The 17,192-nt window shown below is 39.6% G+C and overlaps 1 protein-coding gene across 1 annotated transcript in view; it reads right to left on the bottom strand.

The window, feature by feature from the left end:
- slc4a2b (solute carrier family 4 member 2b) overlaps positions 1–17,192 on the bottom strand; it is a 42,774-nt gene that overhangs the window by 9,636 nt on the left and 15,946 nt on the right. Inside the window, 11 exon segments of the mRNA XM_035652512.1 lie at positions 32–235; positions 887–963; positions 966–994; positions 996–1,017; positions 1,111–1,294; positions 1,862–1,951; positions 3,238–3,374; positions 5,324–5,547; positions 6,490–6,605; positions 8,189–8,418; positions 8,527–8,695. Of these exon segments, the coding sequence (XP_035508405.1) occupies positions 32–235; positions 887–963; positions 966–994; positions 996–1,017; positions 1,111–1,294; positions 1,862–1,951; positions 3,238–3,374; positions 5,324–5,547; positions 6,490–6,605; positions 8,189–8,418; positions 8,527–8,695 (1,482 nt within the window).

Below are 17,192 nucleotides of genomic sequence, written 5' to 3'. Positions count from 1 at the left end.
CTTTTGGAAAACGTTTCAGCTCTAGACTCACCTGTACTTCGTTTTTCTCCACGTCTATGCGCGTGTCGGTGTCCCCGGTGACGTGGGTGGTGCCCATTAGCGGGTCGGTCACCGATGGTTCTGGCTGATGGGTGTGATTGGCATTGTGGTGGTGTGTTATCAGACTGCCCAGGCTGGCTGCGGAAATGTTCCTGGGGAAAGGGCTACTGTGCTCCTTCTCATCACTCGGGTGACTAGGGGAGGCAGGGAGAGGCAGAGAGAGGGTGAGCAGGAGGAAGAGAGGCAGTGAGAAGGCATAAAGCCACCTAGTAGCAGGAAGTGTGCAACAGTGGGAGTAAAGATTTAAGTGGAGTTTAATCGCTGCTCAACATACATACACACACACACACAATGCCAATAATTAACACTATGAACTTGTATTAGCTTTGAAAGTCAAAGTGTAATCTCTTGCAAACATGCACACAAGCATAGGCAAAAGAAATACCCCCAAAAAATTTAAGAAAACGAACATCATATAACATTTAGCCATGGCTGTTTACCCCTTACAATTAGGACATGTCTACTAGTAGTCTAAATTAGAGCCATAAATGTAGAAAGACAAAATAAACAACAAAATCCTTATTTGCAGCTTTTAATAGTGCTTCACAGTTTTCACTAGTGTGCTCCAGATCTTTTTACTCTGAAGTTTTGAGAAGCACCTGATTCAGCTGCACCATTGCTGGATTTAAACTCCAATTTGGTTGGTATAGTTAATTATATATTAATATACAAGTGAGCCTTTGATGAGAATTTAAACTGAAATTCCTCAAATAGGTTGCTTAATATTCCCCCTTAAAGGGAAATCACTGCTCGTTTCTTTACAGTCACAGTGCAGCATGTCACCTGTGTGTTTCAGCAGCAGGGCCCCTAGGACGTTGGCTCGGTCCTCAGCTTTTGATTTGGTCAGAAATATCTTCTGCTCCCCACCTGGTGGGGGATGCCAGGCAGGGTTTTGGTCGAGGTCCAGCAGCACTGCACCTGTGGACACACACATACTGATTTCAGAAATCTGTGAACTGCATCACTAACTTTTAGGTCATGCTCAAAATGAACCCAGTTTCTGTCTCTTACCATGTGAGATGGTCTTTCGGAGCTCCAGCAAACTGCGGAAAGACAGTGAGGCCACGTGAGGTTTCCCCCAGCGGTCGGTCTCCTCCTCCACGTCTTCCTCAAACTTGATCCATCGGAAGCCGTCTGCCTTCCACTGCATCTCCTGGTTCTTGTCCATAGTCAGCTCATTCAGCTCCACAAACACCTGGAATCAATGTCACACAGGAGCACATGCAAGTGTAGGTGAGATACGGTAGATAACACCCACACTGTTCACACAAAACAACATGTGCCTTCAGCAGGTGCCAACATATTTATTTAATAGCCCAAGAACATTGTATTTAGTCAGGTGATCACACTCAAACATTTCCAAAGGGTTTGCATCTCAACAACAGAAATTAGACTCCATGCTTACCACCAAGTAAGTACCAAATTATTTAAATTTACTGATCTCTTGTTCATGTTATTTCCCTAGATGTTCAATCACAAGAAAACATTGCATGAAAACACAGAAAACAGCCAATGACATCTTAAAAACATGATACTAAAAAGTCAGAGGAGTGACTTTAATCAGCTCTCAGCCTCAAATATCTGGTTATTAAGTAAGTATTAATTGAACACCATGCTGGTCAATCAAATCCGCTGTGAAATGATCAAAACACAATGTCAATCTCCTCAATGTATCATCCTGTGCCAAATTACACCTGCTGCATGCCTGTGAAATCACGCTCACACGGCTCAAACCTGACTATGGCCGGTCACCCAGCCTCACCTTCTGGTACCGAGCCATTTGACCGGAGCCCACGTCCAGCAGGACGCCTTCTTGCCGTGAGGCGGAGCGGTACACAACCACCGGTAACGACTGGAGGAGTGAGACGGTGCAGGAGAGGACTCAAACACTGATACAAGCCACAGCGGCACAAAGAGGGGACCCTGACTCTGACACACATACCCAAAGGTAACTCTGCCTCATTACACACACCTGACAGAGACCTGTTGTTTACTCGGGCTGCTGGGGGCTCAGGGCTGTGTATGAGAATGTGTGTTAATAAAACATAGCTCTCCCTCTCTCAGGGAGCTCCCAGTGTCCGGTTACTTATGCTCCTCTCCCCCCTCTTTTTTCCTTTCCGTGTGTGAAAGGAAAGAACTCATTCATTCATTTTTAATTGTCTCCTTCCCTCCCTGTCCCATCCACAAAAGAGACGGGACAGTGCTACATTTGAGAGAGAGAAAGAAGGAAAAACATCTCAAACAACATTTTTGGGGCAATTAAGAAAAGATAAGACCAGAAAGTCCCCCCCCCCCCAAAAAAAAANNACATATAAGCAGGAGTTGAGGGTTTTTCCAGGGGAGACTACTTTTGAGGATGTTTGTGAGCAGACCACATGGTTTGGTAGCTGCCAGGCCCCCCCCCCCAAAAAAAAAAAAAATCCTTCAAGTGCAAATTGACTTAAAGCTTTTTAAGACCAAATAAATAACTGATTTCAGCAAATACAGGCCTGTTATATTGATCTATTTAACAATTTTTGAGGTAAAGAAATAATTTGCAGCATTATAAAGTATAAATGAGTTTGAACATTTCTTTGTCGAATTAGTCTATAATATTAAAAGACATGTCAAAATGGCGGCAGATTCCAATTTTAGATTTCTAATATAATAATTAGTTGATTCGTTCAATCAACAAGTTCTGACTGGGTTTGGACTGTTGGTTGAACCAAAACAGCAATTGCATGTGCTGTGAATCTTTTCACAGTTTTTCTGAAATTTAACAGGCTGAATGTTTAAAGCATAAATTAGTCAATCATGAGTTGCAGCCTTAATTTTCATGTTACGTTGTTGCAAAGGAGTACTTGTAACCTTCTGATTTCATTATCTATCCAAGTATTGATCTAAAAAGAGTGTGATTTTTATCAAATCATCAGATTTCTTTGTGGGATTCAGTGTTACCAAAACTAAAAGATTATACCCCAGTGCTTTATAGCTATTGTAAATCTACTAAACCCACAATACATGTGGATTCTGATGAGGCTGTAAGACAACTTTGGCTAAAACCGAGGACAAACATCATCAAACTTGGCATGGCATTAATTGACGCGTGTCCTGCTTCAATGTTAAAGAGGATGGACAACAAGTCCTGTAATGTCTCACCTCATGTGGGGTTCGGTCCTGTTTACGGCTGCGAGTGGTCGGCTCTTTATGGTCCTTGCCAGTGTGCACCACTTGGCCCTTGGTGCTTTTTCTGACCAGGTGTCTGCGCATGCCGGGAACATCTTCAAAACGATGACCTGGAAGAAGAAGAATGGTATTAAAGAATATAATCTAGAGAAAACTGAAATGTCTTTGATCTTAAGACACCATCAAACACTAATATTAACCAAAAACAAACATGATATTCAGTAAACATGATATTCATGTAATATAACTGTAACTTAAATCCCAGCACAGTACATAGAGGGTACATTTGTCTTATTTTGTGCTTCTACAGCCCTCAGCGTGCAGACGTTGACCTTGCACCCCAAGTTCAAATCTCAGTCCAACAAGTCACAGAGGCCACTTTGCTTTTGTTTCTGTGGTCCCTCAGCAGGGAGTAGAGTTACTCAGGCTGGCAGCACTACTGGTACTGAAAAGGATGTGGGGAGAGACACCGGATGGCACAGATAGGACACGACACAGTGAGCAGGAATTGAGTTCAAAGATCAATGGACCGCCTGGCAAAAAACTCTGCTGTTTCATTCAACTAGAACACAAAAAATAGTTAAAACACTAAGCAAAATCTCACTGTTATGTTCTAAACTGCAATGAACTACTCTTCCCAAAACAACCATTACACTGAAAAACAATAAGAAAATCAATATTTCCTCCAAGAATACCAACTGTCTTACCTTTATCAGAGCTTCTATGTCCTATGAAACAAACAGTGAAGCTTTTAAGGTTCTTCATCAGTATTTGAACTCATCTGAAAACCAGGCGGTCACCAAGAGGGTCAAGTCGCTCCATGATGTCTGAGGAAGGTTTGGGGCAGACACTGGAGTAAAATGAAGCCTGACTGGCATGCAGCTCTTGAAGGGAAGAGGAGGATTTGTGGTGGGCGTAGGGTAAGTGCTGGCACAGTTGTCTGACTACGTGACCCACTCGCTGCTTAAACTGCAGCGTGCGACTTGTGCAAGTTTTGACAAATTTGGAAAAAGTTGCCATTTCTTGACCAGCGCCTGACTCCGCGGGGCTGAATCTATCAGAATGCATCAGCGAGCTGAGGTGTTAATTCGCTCAGGTCGGACAAAAGGGGAGGGACAGTGATCTAATAATTCCTATTGTTGAGCAGCAGCCAGAGACAGAGACACTTTCCCAGGATGATTTACGGTGGCGGGAAGCAGATAAAAGAGGACGCAGAGAGGAGCTGGTGATGAACGTGTTGGGAGGCTGGACTGTGTCACTAAGCCCCATAATGACCAAATATCTGGACAATATCAAGCCTATACCTCCATCCACAGCCTCTTAATTTTCCCTTCAAGTCCACTTAACTCTTCCCCTTGTTTCATTCCACTAATGATTAAAGGTTGTGAACTGAGGTCCAGGTTTCACAATTAGCCACCATGTTGGCTCGGGCCTGAGTCCAGGGGCCTCAGCTGACAGCGGGAACGGCTAATTTAATAATGCGAGCCTGTCTGCCACACTCTCTGATAAGCTGCGGCTCTCTGCTGAGGGGTTGGCTCCTTGTTGTAAATCTCCCCAGCTCTGAACACAACCCCACGCTGGGCCAGGGGCCGGGGACGTCACAAGGCTGCGGGGAGCTGACTGCAATGTAGAAGGGAACCGAGGGTGGCCCCCTGCCCTAGCCCTGATTGTTTTTGTAGGAATCTGAGCATCAACAAATCCAAGACTTAATTACTGTCAAATCATACAAAATCAATTCAGAGGTTATTAACTATAAAAAGCTGGAAATGTAAAAATACATATGAAACACCGTAAGTAAGACACGTGTGCACACACAAGCTGTACTAGATAGATAGATAGATAGATAGAGTAGATAGATAGATAGATAGATAGATCCAATATAAAAATAACACATTATAGCCTATTTAAGCACAAAAAGTGCATTTCTTCACAGACCATTCACATGCACAGAGATAATAATTAATAAAATTTGTCAACCTGTGTCCTTTTTACCCACCTGCTGTACTAAACAAGTTTTAAGAACATAAAATCTGCCATGTGAGAATTCATCTATACTCACTCTTGATGCCGTCCAGATCAGCGGAGGCCAGCGTCTGAGCCTCGCTCTCGTCAGTAGGGATGCGCTGGTACTTGGCCTGCTCTGCACCCGTCATGTTGCCTGTGCGGCGGCGCTCTTGCAAGTCGTAGCTGCGACTGGCGGAGGACACCCTGGCCAGTGGTATGTGTTCAGGAGCTATGGCCTGGGGAGTGGTGGAGGTCGAAGCGTCGGGGGAGACTGGCTTACTAGATAAAAGCAGAAAAACAAGAAAAAAGGTTGTAGCTCAGAATTCGACATGTGTCAGGTTGATAAGATTGTTGTTTTTTGGTTATTTTTATTCTTCTTTCCACTAGAATTTTTTTTTAAAGCAAAGCTGGAAACATACAGACAAAAACAAGACTTTTGTACCAACTTTTTGCCACCGAACCACAAACATTTTTCCTCTATTGCGCTCCTTTTATCGTTAAATTACTTTTTGGTGATTTGGTTGTCATATTTCACATCACATTCATGTATTCAACCCCTCTATTGCTGTTCCACATAGAATACCCTTGAATCTCTCAACTCAAAACACTAACATTTTAAATGCACAAAAACTATTAAAGTGGCAATAAAAAAATTCTCAACCAATACAAACCCTTCAAAGTACTTTTGAAATCAAGATAATGAACTCACCGTCCTTTAAATGTCAGTTGTACCCAGCATTTCACAAATGTGAAACAATTATTTTTCCCTTACAGCTTCTGTTTTTAGGTTGTTCTCCGATCGACTGAAAACAAGCTAAAAGCTGTAAACGCAGCTTTATACTAGCCCAGATAAGAACCTCATGAAGTGGAGAAGTAAATGTCATAAGGGGAGCCTGGGGCTGCTGAGGTGTGTGGTGTCGTCAATAGCGACAGGTGATTTATGGGTCTCTGAGGAGTGGATTACTTCGGTCCATCAGATCATTCCCAGCAGGCTCACTGGATGCCTGAGACATGGTAACGTACAGTGTGTATCTCACTGGCCAATCAGACGTGTGCCTGAGCTGTCTCACCCAATCCAAACCTCTTGTGAGAACATTTCAGCAACATGGCAAAAACATGCATTATGCAATCATCACAGCAGGTAAATTATAACCCTCTCACGCCCCCTTTGTGTGTGCATGTGTGTGTTTTTCTTCAGTCTAATATGTAAACTTTACTCACTCTGAGGAAGAGGCATCTTCAGTATCTGCTCCTTCCCCAGACTTTGGTACGATATCCAGCTCACGGGCTGCGTGAGTCATCTCTTTGGCCGCATGGTCTTCATCGGAAACAAAGAACTGTGGAGGGAATACAGAGCGTGAGACCACTGCTTATTGTAAAAAACTGACAATAAAGCAACAATTTCAGATATCAGATAAAAACAGTGGAGAAACAAAAGGTTTCTGCCTTGTGCACATTAGTTCAAGGTAGAGCACTGATTACTTTTAGTGAATCGAAGTAGGAATTTGATTTTGAAAATAGATGTATTTAGATATTTACTGCACAAATACAGGATTATTATCTAAAGGAGAAAACTATTTAACTATTTAAGGGCTCCACAGTTTTAAACAATGGATAGATAGATATACAGTAAAAGATACATACAGTATGTGATAGGCAAACTCCATAGATTTTGAGAAATGGATCAAGCATCATATCTGTAAACCTAAATCTAAGAACAATATAGACATAAAGGTGGCATAGCAAGAAATGTATACCCCATATGCTTTGTTGAGGTTTGTTTTCTCCTTTTCTTGTGTAAAATATTGAAACTGCGACAAATAAAACGTGGGAAGAAAAGAGTGAAAGCTGAATCCAATACATAACAGATCAACAAAAACAGATTAAAAAAATTAAAGCAAAGCAACATCTTAATCATATTATACTGCTTCTGCACAGTATTCAGTTACATTTCGATCAGGTTAAATCTGGTCTTCTTTTGTGAAGCATAATAACAACCAAACATGAAACCCACTGATGAATGATTAAGACTATACTTAAATATTCATGGAGGAAAATATGGTAATGTTTCAACAGTGAGTGAGCAGGTTGGGTATCGGAGCATTAAGGACTAAACACTCATCCACCCACATCTTTATGTAAATATACAGGACATTAAGAGTCACTGTAACCCCTTTCTTACATCTGCATTAACAGGTATTCTCCTTTTAAATGTACAGTTTAAGAAAACATAAAACTAAAGTATAAAAGCAAGCAAGATTACAGCCTGACCAACACATCAGACTAATTACTAAGTGAGTAATTTATAATGTTGAATTAAATAAATGTAATCACAGCACATGATGCAGTAAAAAGTACTTAAGGTGGTCTCATCATGACATATTATGTCAGGTAGACTTAATTCTTCATAGTAGTTTATAGTGTGACAGAAGCAGAAGCTGGTTAAGTTTGTTAAGAATAATAAAAAATATAGTGCACTTTGGTTCCTTCTTTGTCCTAACACCTTGTCAAGGTATAAAGGATCCTTGATATTTTCGTTAGAGCTGAAACAATTAGTCGATCAAAAGAAAAACTCAAGCAATCAAAAGAAAAATGAAGGAAATGTTTCACTATTTTCTGGCATTTTATAGATTGAATCAAGACAATAATACGCAGATTCATCAATAATCAAACAACGTGTTACTTGCAGGACTAGTTTTTATATAAACAAGTAACAACCAATATAACCAAAACAGCACTGACCAATAACATCATTATTAAAGTATTTTTTTACTCCCAATTACAGAATCAAAAGAGGGTGAAACAAACACAAATATTATATTATATTATTATTAGTTTTAATGCAGATGTCAGTCCCTATTGGGGCTTTCCCACTCACTCATAAATTAATTTAAAGATTAATACGAAGCCGAATAATTACCTCCACATCTTTGACTTTCTCCGACTCAGCTGGAGCAGAAGATGTCTCCGTGCCCTCCTCCTCCTCCTCCTCATCTTCATCCTCCCCCTCCTCTATGGGGCCACTGCTGGGAACCTGGCTGCTTTTGTGATCTTTGTCTTTTCTCCGTTTCTTGTTGCTCTTCTTCCTGCGTCCCTCTGGGGGCAGTTTGGACAGAGGTCGGGGATGTGAGTGTGTGGAGCGACGGTGGACTGTGGAGACGATACAAAGGTTTAAAAAGGTTTTTTTTTTTTTTGGACACATGTATAAAAGTGAATGCTGAAATGCATTCAACAAGAAGAAGACCAGCGTGTGCTTACAATCAATGTCCTCCTCATGGTAGTTGTGGTGCTGTTCATCGGGTACCACAGAAGCAGGACTGAGGATCTGCTGGAAGCGCTGGACGCCCAAGGCTTTGTTCAGGTCCCCATCATCCTCCTCATCGGGGCGTGGAGTCCCGTGTAGTGATGAGGCGGCAGGGGCTTCTGGCTGCAATACAAAAAACAAATGAACAAATACATTAAAAGAAAAACATAAATAAATGTCAGTAAATGAATCAGAAGTTTGGAGATCCAAAGTGTTCAATATATAGTATAGTCATAAATAATGAGATATTAAAGACTAATCTTAATTAATTAATTAAACTTAATCTCAATATTACAAAAGATTTGATTTGATTCTCTCAAAATGTCCCTTTTCTAAAGTCTGTTTTTTGTTTGTTTGTTTTTTGTCATTCAGATTAAGTCATGCACAAAGTATTGTAGCTGTGTCCCAGTTACACACTACAATACTAACTGCACTTTTTTGCATACTGCAGTATACAAGAAACCAGATCTGTGCCATGCAAAGACAATCAAACTGCAACTTGATGCTACTGCCAACCTAAGAGACAGCGAAACGTTTTCCCATAAAAATCTGTAGTTATTTTTTGTCTTCTGGGGTGTTTCTCGAACTGTTTTGTCACCACTCCAGTTTTCCTACTTTATTTGTTGTTGCATTGTAGGAGAAGAGTGTCCATCAACAACACACTCTAAAATTAAGGGTGTTTCAGTCTGCACACTGAAACTGTTTTTGGTTGTTTTACAGTGTAACCATACTACATATTCAAAACCTTAGAATGAGTCTGTAGTATGGATTTGTGACACTTTCACTTAAACCAACACTAGAGGGAGTTCTGGTTCTGCAAATACACGCCAGTCAGGACCTCATATGACAAGCTCTCACATGCATACCTTCCTGAAAATGAGCCTTAAATTGGAAACAATAGCCATGTGCATTGATCAGTTACTCTTTTTCCACACTGTGGTGTGACAGGGATCATGTGGGTGTTAAGAGATCTGTTTTCTTGCAGCAGGATGCTGTGCCCTGCTGCGCCCAGCTCTGCCGGTGGGATGTTGTGATAGGGATTAGCTAGAGCGACGCAGCAAGTGGATCTACTCTGGCTAACAGGATCGTGGTGTAGCCACCTCAAGGCAGAGTAAATGTTGCCATGACTACTGCCCAGAGGCCTCAGATCCTGCAGCGGACCCTTCCTGTGGCAAAACTCAGGGGCCACAAGTCATCTGATGCTCCCACAAATGGTTCTCAGGACACCCAACATGTCAGTCATATATTAAGTTTTCTCCAGTGCTGCAGGGAGTAACAGAACGTACGTGATGATATACAATTACTCATCTCCCGCCTGCACCTCCTGCTAAGTTTTGTGTCTCACACTTTTTTCAGTTTATGCACAGCAGACTGCTAAAAGAGTACACAAATCAACTATAATTATGTAAAATTACAGTGGTAGAAAGTAACTAAGTATACTTACTCAAGCACTGCACTTAAGTTAATTGCATATACCTCAAAATTGTATTTAATGCTACTTGTATTCCATGGGAAATATTGTACTTTTTATTTTACTACATTTATCTGACAGATAAAATTACTAGTTACGCTTCAGATTAAGATTTAAAAAGAAACATTTTCATAAGCTCATAAATTAAAATGCATTGTTGTTATTGACCAATTATAAAAACACAGTGTCTAGTTGGGGTCATGTTTCTGACTTTATCAAATAAATATTTGCCCTTTAAACCGCTCAGATGGTTTCACTGAAATAACAGTTTGATTAATTGTCCAATATTTCACAAATAAAACAAATTATAAAACAGTGAAACAGTACTTAAGACATTGATGCATCAGTATTCACAATCTAATCATGTAATATATATATTACATATTTATATATTACATATTATAATATATATATATATATATATTATAATATATCAGACACAGGACTCATTTTACTTTTGATACTTCAAATTACTTTTCACTAATAACACTTCTGTAATTAAATGCAGAACTTTACTTGTTGCAGAGTAGTTTTGCATTGTGTAATTGGTACTTTTACGTAAGTAAATAAATACTTTCCAACATAACCAAAAATAACCAAAAATAGATCCTGAAATAATATAATATTATATCAAATGAACTTTTTCCATCCATTTAAATATGCATATACAGAACTGGCAGCTGTTTATACACATGATGTAAACCAGCTTTGCCACTTTGTTTGTTCCAGTTTGACACATTTCTACATTCAAAACTCAAGCGTTCATCCTGAATGTATCACGCACATAGCTTGACAGATGTTCATGAATTAAGGCATGTCCAAAGAAAGTGTGAAAAGCTGATTCCCAGGACCCTCATAACTGTGCAGTGTTTTACTCTGACCTGTTTTAACATGCCACACAGAGGTGACAGAAACAGAAAGCCCTGAACTGAACTGTGGGCAAGCTGAGACTTAAAAATGAGAGACAGGTCAGCACATTCAATATTGACCCAAGGTTCAATTCCTCATGTAGCTTTTTTCCTGACAGATGAAAAATAAGGACTTAAAAAACTATATGTTCACCTTTGTGACCTCCAGAGCAAACTGCCAAAGACAATTCTGCACTTTAAAGCACCAACAACACTCACACTTTAAGTAGCAGAGCAGATTTCTTTCTAAATGAAAAAGGGCCTGAATGGAAAAATGTGGCTCTTCAAAACATGTCAAAAATTAAATAGAAAACCTTTTTTTAAATTAGGTATCAGCCTACGTCTGCGTCACTCAATACTTCAATATTTAATTAGATGGCCAATCCAAAACCCTTGAGCACACGTATCCTATCCAGATGTGTGCTGCTACACTATCCGGCAGTTTATTTTTACAGAGCTCTCATTCATATCACGGTTTCACAGTGAATCCCAAGAGGTGGGAGAGATGTGTGAGGGATTCTCAAAGAGGCGAGAGAAATTTCCACAACCGAAACCATGTGCAAAAACAAGCTGAGGGGAGCCAAGCAAAAACAAAACTGACCAGACAATGAAGAAAACTTTGACTAAGAGTAATATTTTTTGACTTCAGTAAGGAGTTTCAGGGACTTACCTCACTCATGGCACAGTGAGCTTAATCGTAATCAACGTTTTGGTGGCAACAAGCGTCGCTGCCCTCCACCATGACAACACTGGAGCTCTGACCCCTCAACACTTCTATTAAGAACCGCAGGCAGGAGATATCCCTCTCCCCGCTGCTTATCAAAGCCTCGTGATGCCCTAATCAGAGCTCTATCGGCCAACCTGCCACCTTCACCAGTCTGCCCATTGTGCCAGGGCAGAATAAACAAGACTCTCGTTCTCCCTTTGAGGACAAATGCTGACTGAAAGGACAAGCGGTGTTTGAACAGCCAGGAACAAAACCTCACGTTGACATTCATCTCTACATTTTAACTTTGCCACATGAAGCCTAAATATTGACCAAGGTGCTATTAGTCAATGCACCTTGAAGGGCAACGTGAATGCATAGGAACTAAACATCTTATGATTTTCAATGGATGCATTTTTCTATGGCTAATATTGACAGAAGACATGTTAAATAACAGGCTGGAATTAAATGTGATTAAAGTGTTGCTTGTGCCATAAAGGTAAAAGCACTAATGATTGAAAAAACATATTTGTGTTTAGCTAGCAGAGTCGAACTACAGCAGTTCATTAACCAAGTTCATGGAACTTTTTTTTGAAAAAAATTCCACCATCTTAAGTCAGTTAAATTTCAATCTAAAAGCCAAAATAAATCCATTAGTGCAGACATGTGCCTTTCAGCAAGAACACTCTCATCTTTCTTGATAACAGTGCCACTAATCTTGTATTAACAATCAATAATATCTCATTAATACAAAATAATGAGAATTTTAGTCATTTATAGGAATTAGCAGGCCAAGTTTATCTTGGCCGCATGTTGAACCACCATGTTTCTACAGTAGCCCAGAACAGACAAACAAAACACAGGCGCCGGATAGGGCCTGCTAATATGCTAATTTTGTTTAGCACATATGATGTTTACTATGTTTGTCATCTGAGAGTTTTGCAGGTATTTTGTCATAAACCAAAGTAATGGAGCGCCTTTTAGCTCATCTGGTAGAGCTTGCGCCCAATGTACCAAGGCTGAGTCCTTGCTGCAGCAGAGAAAAAAAAAAAATATGATGATGGCGCTACATAGACACCGAAGTTGCTAGAATTTAACAAACATAGTTTCATAAATTTCATGACAATCCATCCAATAGTTGTTGAGATATTTGGACCAAATGACTTTGCTATGTAGCAGAAATATGAGCTACAACAGACTGCAGAAATAAACAAAAACAAAAAGAAAGCAATGTTTGTGCTTTTTAGCTTAAATTTCCATATATCAGAAGAGTTAATCTTGTGAAGCAACATGAAGTTTTAAAAAGTAGCGTGCATGTCCAGTTGTATAGTTGTATAATGAGGCAGGCACTTGACAGTGTGTGGAGGCTGCAGAGGAGATTATCTGTGTCGTGAGGTAGGCTCAAATCCCACACAGTCAGCACTTGGAGGGGAAAGGGGCAGATAGGCTGCGGATGTTGGAGCGATCACTTCGTACCGTGAGGCTGATGAGTCACTGCATTCCTACATGTGTTAACATTAGTCTGCAAGGAGATCCGAGTGCACAATGCTCGGAGTTTCTGATTATCCTATGAAAGCATGTGAGTTGTAACCCAGTTTTATCCTCAGCCAAGTGTGAATTTTGTGTTATGCAAGCCCAATACGTCATATACTGATCCTCCAATCAGTCTGAGACCGGAAAATATGTCTCCAATTCTTTGTTTTCGCTTCCTGTCTGGTGATACGCTTTGATTATATTTGTATTGGGAATTGGGCTTTCAGCAGTCAACAGCGTTATCGTTTCATATTATACAAACAGGGCTTTAAGTAGCCAAACATGGAAAAATCATTTGCCTACGGTAGCGCTGAAGATGTCCAACTGATAAACCCGTGTGTAAGATGCACGTCACAGGAAGTGTATGAGGTTAGAAAAGCAATAAAATGTAAAGATAGGTAGGCGGGGGTGTGAGTCGTACTGATCCTTCTATCTGAGGTCTGATGGCTCACTTCCGTCGAGCGGCTGTCTCACCGGGAGTCACTGATACGGCTGCACTATAATGTCAAAGTTCACTTTTGCAATATATATACATGGAGATATGATGACAGAAAAGCTTGAATGTACGTCAAGTAGTTCCAAGCCGGTGTTTGGCGGGTAGTGACAGAAAACTATGAGGTTTCAAAAGATAAATAACTGGACAAATATTTTAGTTATACAAGTAAGCTAAACTAAGCAGCTGCAGAGGGACATGATATCAATCTTTCAGCTAACTCTCATATCAAGAAAGCAAATAAATCCCGAAGTGCTGAACCATAGTTTTAAAGTAATAATTCAACATCTTTTGGCTGAATACAGCAACTTCCTTGACTTTTGTTATCCCCTTGAGGTTGCCAGAGCAGACTCAAGGAGTGCCGCCAGAAATGAAATGACGCCAGTAAAACTACAACCTGATGATTTTACACTTCAGATTTTGTATGAAAATCTTATAATATGAACAACCCAGATATACATAATAACATTAATTAGTGAGATTTAGAGGACAGCCAACATGTGCTAACCTATGCTAAATCTCCTGGCTCTAGCCAGCTGTGCTGTACTGACATGAGTGTGCTGTGAATCTTTTAACTCTCATCAATAGACAAATTTCCTAAAGTGTGAAACTATTCCTTTAAAAAAAGGACATAAACAAAATAGGTTTTCATCTAACGGATGCAGCAGTTGTTTGCACTGTTGAAATGCCCAAGAGCAAGAAACTGAATCCCTACCAGCTCCAGCGGCTCTGTTCTGTAGCTGACCCTGACCTTTCTTTGTGAGACGAGAAGCAAAAAGAAACCTTTGCAAACAGTTTTAAACTGAGCCAGCAGCACAGCATGTTCCTTAATATTACTTCTTCCTCTTAATTAAAAAAAAAAGAAAAACAGGTGAAATGCTCCCTGTCGAGAAAACTTTTATAATCCACCCACTGACATTAAAAGGGGTGACTATCTGTAACTAGTGACCCATTAAGACAACATTAGGTAGTAATTATTACCTTGGATTTCAAATGTCTGAGTAAAGTCAATAAGCTGTGGACAAAGTGAAAAACGCATTTCAAAAGCACAAAAACTACACTGAACATTAACCAGCTGCGGAGTTCGTGTAGAGGTTAAATTTACCTACAGAACCAAAGTCAGGCTACATATAGGCGTAAAAAAACCCACTATTTGCACTATTTAGGGTAATGTGTAATGACTGACTAAGAATGATAAGAACAACACTGAATATCACACACAGAAATGGAGAGCAAACCACGCTTTGGACACACGCGTTAGGTTGAGTCCTCTATGTTCGAACTACACAAACTCACCTTAAATGTATATAGATAGTCCATCAAATTACACACAGGTGTGTAAAAGCAGCAAGATTGCTATATTTGCTCTTCCGATGTCAAAAGTAAAAGAAAGGTAGACACTGGCTGCTTCTATGGAAGACAAAATGTTTTTCATTTCAGTTAGACCTTGTCACATGACCAGGGAAGATCTTCAGGGTAGGACGAAGACATTACTCTTTTTAAAATCCAAACAGGATTATCTGAACTCTCCCTGATCACACACAAACAGACATTGTTACGGAGATAATAATTAACTTGGTGGAGTTGGAGCCAAGAGAACAACCTATAAACGCTAAGGCGCTGTCACACAGCAAACATTTTTATCTTACGAGAGCTTCTTGGTCACCAGGCTCCCTGCTGGCAAGTCTCATTATAGACAATGTCATATTTTTGTCCACAATCTCAATAAGTTTTATGGTAGTTAACGGTCTTACTGGCTATATAAATGGTAATAAAAGACATGCTGATTCTGAACCGGCTTAACAGAATATCTTTTAAGGGTGTTAATCAACACCTTCACCAAGAAAATTACAGTTCAACAAGTTCAACGGCCATAACTCTTTGGATCACATTCAGGCAGAGGATGAGCCTGGTAATCTCTGCAGTGAATATCTTTATCTTGATTAAAGACAATGTTTTGTCCAGTGTTTATGGGTGTAATTTTAGACCACAGGGTTTCTTGAAAACCTCACTTAGCACATATAAAGACAAAAGTGCATTTCAAATATTTTAGTTACTGTGTGGAGCTGTGTGAGTATACTACAGAGCAATAGATAGAATAGAGCAATATGAATTATAAATAAGATGGTTTCAAGAGAACAGACCAAATCAAAGATATGAAAACTGTAGGACTGCAGTTGAAAATGTTAAAGTAGTTAAGTTTAAGGCCATAAACAGATTATTGCCTGAAATTTTACAGACGTTGTTTGTGTTCACAGAAGGAAGTTTCATTTGAAAACTCTGCTATTGATGTAGTTTGCTAGTACTACATTAAAACAGGTGCATTAAAGTCATACATAATAAAAGGTGTGCAATGACATCACACTATCATAATAACTTTATAATATCATAAGTTTTCTACAATTAAATTAAATATTTATATATCTCTTACATTTAATTTACTAATGTTTATATTTTATTTTCATGTGTGGGTAAACTATTTGATTTTGTTGCAATACTAAATGACATAATTTGTCCCTGACCATCTGATTTAATAAGATACAAATCAGGAAATGATAAATAATATTAATATTAATAATAATAATAATAATAATAATAATAATTAGAAGAAGAAGAAGAATGGTAAAAGGAAATATGCAAAGCAGTCTAACCCATGCCTCTCAGTCTGCACGTCTTTTCCATGGATCAGTAGTTAAATGTCATATATCCACTTCCACCTCCTAAATACTCTGCATTCTATGTCCTACACTGTTGGGGTGCATTCAAACTTGGCAGCACTTATGGGAGGAACCCCCTTCTAGATTACATGCAGGTACTGAAAACGCAGATGCTGGCAACAAGTCACGCAGTTGTGCAATGTAGAAAAAGGAAGCAGCTGACCTAAAAAGCAAAGCTAAGGGAAAAGAAGCACTTCCCATGTTAGTGGTTGCAGGACGCAAATAACATTGCTGCACCATGAGATGTTTCAGTCAGAAATGATCTAGAATGACTGGTGGAAAAGGCTCTTCTTTTTTTGCTCTACTGCACTTAAACATCGCATTGAGCTCTTCTTCATGTGGGCTGTTCTAGGAAACTTAAAAATCTTAAACTCAAGTAAAAGACATGAGAAAGGTTAGGAAGGTTGGAAAAGGTGGAGTAAACCAGTGAAGAAGATGCAATCTTATAATAATTCCTGGAATCCACCAAGCCATTTGCATACTGGAGGACATCTTACAGATATGGGTTGACTGTAATATTGTAAGATTTTTCCCTTTAAGCTTGTGTATATTTCTGCTGCAGCATTAATAATCTGAGAATAACTTTTTGAGAACCTCCTTGAAGTTAGGAATTTGCTTTCTTTTGGCTCTGACCAGATCCACTGGCAGCACGTTTATCACATCAATCCACCAGCAGCCATGTAATTAATGTTTTTCAATTATCTGCCAATATTATTTTTAAGTGTTTCCAACACCTGCACCCCATCACTTAAAGGGAAGGGGAAGAAACTGCTTCAGTTGTGGGAGCCGTTG

This window comes from Morone saxatilis, unplaced genomic scaffold (assembly GCF_004916995.1).
Source record: "Morone saxatilis isolate NCDOM2014 unplaced genomic scaffold, NCSU_SB_2.0 Contig0, whole genome shotgun sequence".
Classification (NCBI taxonomy): domain Eukaryota; kingdom Metazoa; phylum Chordata; class Actinopteri; family Moronidae; genus Morone; species Morone saxatilis.
This window is presented reverse-complemented; position numbering and strand designations above follow the sequence as displayed.